General features: G+C 34.2%; 1 protein-coding gene across 2 annotated transcripts in view; it reads left to right on the top strand.

The window, feature by feature from the left end:
* LOC106873806 (interaptin) overlaps positions 1 to 6,764 on the top strand; it is a 27,026-nt gene that overhangs the window by 12,838 nt on the left and 7,424 nt on the right. For both annotated transcript variants that reach the window (XM_014921319.2, XM_052975849.1), the window contains exons 9-15: positions 1,049 to 1,155; positions 2,419 to 2,516; positions 2,975 to 3,067; positions 3,656 to 3,764; positions 4,348 to 4,473; positions 4,973 to 5,074; positions 5,749 to 5,865. In XM_014921319.2, the coding sequence (XP_014776805.1) occupies positions 1,049 to 1,155; positions 2,419 to 2,516; positions 2,975 to 3,067; positions 3,656 to 3,764; positions 4,348 to 4,473; positions 4,973 to 5,074; positions 5,749 to 5,865 (752 nt within the window). The remainder of the gene's footprint in view (positions 1 to 1,048; positions 1,156 to 2,418; positions 2,517 to 2,974; positions 3,068 to 3,655; positions 3,765 to 4,347; positions 4,474 to 4,972; positions 5,075 to 5,748; positions 5,866 to 6,764) is intronic.

Genomic DNA, 6,764 nt, shown 5'->3' with positions numbered 1-6,764 from the left:
GCCAAGCGTGATATATATATATATATATGTATATATATGTATATATATATATGTATATATATGTATATGTATATATATGTATATATATATATATATATATGTATATATATGTATATATATATATGTATATATATGTATATATATATATATGTATATATATGTATATATATATATATATGTATATATATGTATATATATATATATATGTATATAGATGTATATATATATATATGTATATAGATGTATATATGTATATAGATGTATATATGTATATATGTATGTATATATGTATATATATATATAGATGTGTGTATGCATGTATATATATACATATATATGTATGTATATAAATATGTATATGTAATATACATATACATACATACATATACACACTCGTCGTCTTTAATGCTATATTTTTGTTTATTATTTTCCCATCTTCTCTCATTTCTTCTCTTCCTGTTTTTTCGTCTTTCTTTCTACATCTTAATTATCCTTTCATTGAATTTCTTAATTATTTCTGAAACATTTCACTTACATTGACATCTATTAAGCTGTTCGTTGTAAAGTGACAAACTTAAGACACTACGACAAAAAAATATATTAAAAAAAAAAAAATTGGGAGATATACACACCGAGATATGTATACACAATCAAACATATACACTGAGACAAATATATACACCAAGATACAAACACACACATAATTACACACCCACAAACAGAGATACAGTCACACACTTACATATTAACATTCGTACGTACACAAGTACATACAGTGATAAACACACATAAATTCAGAAGCTGGTTCATAAATATACACTTACCGACGCATGCGCGCAAAAGGACACAAATATACAATCAAACATCTACACCGATTCACATATATACACTCTAATACATACAAGCATACGTGCGCATGTACAATCACACACCTACACAACAGAGACGCCCACAAACATCACCCACGCACACCTCCCGCACACACACACACACACACACACACACACACACATACATATATTTATATTATATCTCCTTTGATGTTTAGAGTGTGAAGATGTTGTGGATGGCTATGTCAATAATTATAGACAAGACATACAAAATCTGGAGAGAAAGCAACAAGAAGAAAGAAAAGAATACACTATCAAAGTAAACGTAAGTTAGTAACAACAGTAATAATAATAATAATAATAATAATAATAATAATAATAATAATAATAATAATCACACCAACAACAATAACAATAATAATAAAGCGTTTTATTTTGTTTTTAGTTACTGGGGGTAATTACATCAAATTCCATAAAAAAAAAATATCAATAAATTTATAAATGAAACTGACGAAACCATGTGGGTGGAATAAACGAGTTGTTCTATACAAAAGTGAGAAAACGTAAGCGGTATTATGCAATTTATGGGGACAAGTTACACTATTCTTTTATCTTTTGCTTGTTTCAGTCATTCTGGGGAGACGCCTTGAAGGGTTTCCGTGGAACAAATCTATCCCAATGCTTACTTTTCTGTTGAGCCTATCGGTTTCTTTTGCGGAACCGTTAAGTTACAGAGACATAAACAAACCAATACCGGTTGCTAAGCAGTGGTGATGATATGATAGACTTAGATTCAAAAACACACAGACGTAGAGACATACACATACATATCCCCCACACAAACACACATATATACATACGACGTGCTTCCTCATAGTTTTCATCTATCACAAGAGACTAAACGGCCCAGGTTTTTAGAAGAAGATACTTGCCCAAGGTGCCACGCAGTAAGACTGAATTCGGAACCAAGTAGTTGCAAACAAGTTTTTTCATCTCAATGATCAAAATATTCTTTTCTACTCTAGGCACAAAGCCGGAGATTTTTCGGGAGGGGGCCAGTCGATTACATCAACTGGTACTTAATTTATCAACCACAAAAGGATGAAAAGCAAAGTCGACCTCGGCGTAATTTGAACTGAGAACGTAAAGCAGATGAAATACTGCTAAGCATTTCGCCCGGCGTGCTAACGTTTCTGCCAGCTCGCCGCCACAAATAATCAAAATATTATGAGCAGAATAGTTAAGAAAATAAAATCTAATTAAAAAACTGTCAACAGTATACTATATTTTATATTATAAAATATAATATAATGTATGTGTATCTGTGTGTGTATGTATATATGTGTATATTTATATAATATGTATGTATGTATATATGTGTGACGGCGTCAATGCATTTCCGTCAACCAAAATTTCCTCACGAGTTATTGCTCCTTAAATGCCCAATGATTAGCACTAGGATCGAACTCGGAGCTCTATGTGTACAGAGTGAACCACACTTGACCCAGAGCTTCATACATTGATGCCATGCCTTTAGATCTAAAGTGAAATTTCCACAATTTTCCTGTTTGTATTTTTTCCATCGCAGGAAAAACTGTCTCAGAAGCAAAAAGAATCTTTAGAACAGAATGAAGAAGAGAAAGAAAGCCTAGAGAGGATGAGTGAAAACAGAGCAGAGGTCGTTGAGTATGTACATTCATTGCGTTGTTATATATTACGTCGCTACTCCATAAAAACGTTGAACAGCTTGCCGTGTAAATCGCTGTCAGAGACGGTAGGACGTAGTTTCTGACAGTTTTTATGACACAAGTTTAATTCCTCGCGCACACACACACAAACGCAGGCGCACACATATACACGCGGATACTCGCACACACACACACGTGCACGCACGCATACACACACGTATCAGCGGTTTGAAAAGCGTTTTTTTTTTTCATTTATTTATCTTATTAACAGTTACATTGCAGATAACTTTGGGAAAGGTGTAAGTATCATCACATATTCTCTTCATTATGACATGTCTTATGTGTAACTCTAACATTACAAAGTTACATACTTTGTTTTTTATGCCTGAACGGAAATTACTATTTTATCAATTATTTTAATCAGATTTCTGCTTTTATTTTGTTGGTCTTTCACAGAGAGTTGTTGAAAATCCAAGACAGTATGTCAGATGAAAATCGCAAAAGGATACTGGATGAACATGAAATGCAGAAAATGCGATTCGAGAAAAGGTATTGCATGTTGGTTTTGTTTTGTCTCAGCTCAGTCAGGTTCTAGCGGACATGCTGCTAAAAATGTTCCGTCCATGATCATCTTGTAAATTTTTCTTCTAGATATACTCTGCGACAGCATCATTATCTATCTATCTATCTATCTATCTATCTATCTATCTATCTATCTATCTATCTATCTATCTATCTATCTATCTATCTATCTATATTCAGTTGAGTCAAAAGTTTTGCAATATTTTGGTAAATTATTTGCTTTATTCGTCAAGTTACAACAAAAGCAGCCTAGCATTCGAAGTAGAAGCCATCGATTGCACATTTCTGCAAGTTCTTTGATCCCTCGAGTTAGCAGTTCTTGTCATTCGAGGTAACAAAAACAAATTCCGCTTTCTCTTGGGGGTAGCACATAGAAACCGGGAAACCGGGCCCATGAGCCTGGCTAGGCTTTAAAAGGGCACATAAATAAATAAGTAAATAAATAACCTCAGCTGAGCACATACTCAAGCTATGCTACTGTGTAACCTAGCTCTGTTTATCCATTTGAAACCAGTTTTAATGAACTAATTGAACTTTTAAACTTTTATCCACCAGCTTAACTCTGAATAAACTACGTCAACAAAGTCTTCTTGAGGAGAAACTCGCAATGAAAAGGAAACAGAAAATCGATAACCTAGAGAAACAGCAAGCATTGGAAGCAAAAGTAACTTTTATACTTTTATCTTAAGCTTTGCTTTACTGTTAAATTCAAAAGAGATCCTTAACAATGCATTGTTTTCCTTGATCTTTCGTTCCCCTCATTTTTTGCTTTAGTTTGTCTATCTCACTCGTCTCCCCCTCTCTCTCAATCTCTCTCCCTCTATTTGTTATTTTGTCTTCCTTTCTTTCTCACTTTTTAACTTTCATCTTTCGATGTTGAGTGTATATTTACATTTTCAGATGTTCCCGAACTACTATCTTCACATACGTTTTATTTCTATTTTCAACCCCAATCGCCGAGTTGTTTTTTAACCCACCCTACTTCAGTTCAGTCTTTTGGTTAAGTTAGATCTTAGATCCTTCGTTTTGGTCGGCTTCATGTTTTCAGGTGACCACATTTGTGCATTGATTTACATCTTTTGTTTCGGTTTCAAATTAAATTATTGCAGATGTTCATATTCTTTGTTTAGGTACGTCTTAAACCACAAAAAAACCCCATTAAAACAAAAGTTATACACACCCTAACTAAGCTATGTAAATATGTAGTTAATTTTATGATTTTTCTTTTTCAAACTGTCGAACAACAGTCAGGTGACACAAATACTGAGTGTGGCGACGCAAATGATGGCATGAATGAACGCTCAACAACCACGGATAGAGACTTGTATACACCTGAGATCGATGAGATCAACTTATCTTCCGAAATTGAAGAGGTATAGTTTGTAAATTTGTACCTGTTAATTATTGTTAAAAGAATTCTAGCTCAGTTTTGAATCTGTCTTTGTCACTCTCTTGTTTCTTTCTTTCTTCCTTCCTTTCTTTCTTTCTCCCTTCTCTCTCTCTCTCTATCTATCTGTTCGCTCTTGAATGCTATCAGTAACATGTAACTATCAGTACAGCCTGCTATCAGAACAGCCTGTTACTTATCGGATTGTTAGTGACGAAACTGGTAATGTCACCAAACCTGCTTCGTGAGTACAGGGATTTTGGGGCACCCTGTTGAAGAAAAAACAAAATTCATCAAAGGTTGGATGAAGTCAGAAATGACAATTGCCATTTAGATATATATATATATATATATATATATATATATATATGTATGTATTTATATTTCTGCTAATATGTATATGTATGCATTTTATTATAATAGTAATATTAATATTGATATAATAATTACAATGTATCTTGATTATTAATATAATTGCACCTTAGATCAACAAGAGTCTCCTGAAGCAGAGAGAAAAAGCAAAACAAGAACAAGAGGAAAAACTTGGAGAAACTATTGCGAGACTAAATTTGGAGAAGGCGAAACAGGTTAGCATACATACACACATGTATACATACAATTACTCGTTTCAGTTTTTTGACTGGGGCACCGCCTGGGACAATTTTATTCAAACGAGTAGATACTAGTACATATTTTAAAAAGCATGATACTTTATTGTGTCAGTCTCTTTTGCAGAATGGCTAAGTCACAGGACTGTAGACAAACTAACCCCGGTTGTCAAACAGTAGTGGGACATGCGTTGGTGAGTTTATGCAAAATATAGCAAACAAATTAATCAGAAAAAAATTTACCCAAATGACAAATCCAAGGGAAACAAACATCCAAATGAGGCCACACAAGAGTAACGTCCCTTGATTTATTGATTCATTGTTTTATTTATGTGAATTTACGAGAAATCCCGTGAACGAAGCGAGACTGTTTTGAAAAATGGATCAATGTGATCGGCTTGAAAATTGTCTAGACGCTAGGTTATTTTTCTACATTTCTTAGCATGACACCAATAGTAACCTTCGGCAAAAGGGACTGATAGAACAAGTACCAGGCTTATAATAAGTAAATACTGGGGTCGATACATTTGACTAAAACTTCTTCAAGGTGGTGCTTCAGCATGGCCGCAGTCTGTTTAATGAAACAACTAATAGATAAACGATAAGATATAGGTTAATATGCGTGAATATCGTCTTTGTTCATTACTTGTCAGATGTGCTTGCTTGAGGAAAAGGCCCGAGCGATTGATGGTATGAATACTATGTTGATGGAAGACATGCGGGTCAACGGTGATGCTGAATCTCAAAAGATAATTGAGGAACATACCAAGGTAAATATTATTATGAACATTATATTTTTATTTTCTCTTCATTATATTCATTCTTGCACAACTTTAGTTGGGTAAAATGTGTAATGAAGTATACACATTAGGAAAATTTACTATGTAAGACACAGGCGTGGCTGTGTGATAAGAAGTTTCATTCCCAACAACATGGTTCCAAGTTCAGTCCCACTGTCAAGCACCTTGAGCAAGTGAAGATTGTATCCCAGGTATGTGTGTGTGTGTGTGTGTGTGTGTTTGTGTGTGTGTATGCATTTGCCTCAAGAGCCAGAATGTAGCGTTTCCAAAACAGGAGGAATGTCCTGTCTCTCGTGCCCAATCGTTAGCTAGGCTCGTTGGTTTCGTTTCTTGATTACTGACTTACCTCCCCTGACTGATAGATGAAAGTTATTACACTCTTTCCATTCATGCTTTCCCAAACTGTTTCCCTTTATCAACATAAGTATAGCGAACGATGTGCCAATCGGTAAATGAAACTGGATCGAAGGACATTAAGACGCCATTAATTTATATTTTAAACAAGTGTTGTACCTGATGGTTAGTTAATGTAAGGGAGATAATCGTTTCTAGTTAATATTTGGCAGGATAATAAGTTTGAATTTGAAATCGGGAAATCATTTTCATTTTTTCATTTTATCTAGTTTCAGCTCATGAGCTGTGGTCATGCTGGGGCACCGCCCTTTGGTGTTGCTACACAATTTTACTTCACGAATTTTACTTCAGGAATTGAAATTTGGTGCATGAGAGAGTTTGATGCAGCAGCTCTCATCTGCACCTCCTGCCGTGAAGTTGGTTCATCTGGGACACTTGACAGGAAGAGGAATAAAATGTATAAAATATACATGTCTTTTACTTACTACAAAATTTATATATATATATATATATAT

This window comes from Octopus bimaculoides, chromosome 22 (genome assembly GCF_001194135.2).
Source record: "Octopus bimaculoides isolate UCB-OBI-ISO-001 chromosome 22, ASM119413v2, whole genome shotgun sequence".
NCBI classification, from domain to species: Eukaryota; Metazoa; Mollusca; class Cephalopoda; order Octopoda; family Octopodidae; genus Octopus; species Octopus bimaculoides.
Note: the sequence above shows the minus strand (reverse complement) of the source record. Positions and strands in the feature narration are given on the sequence as shown.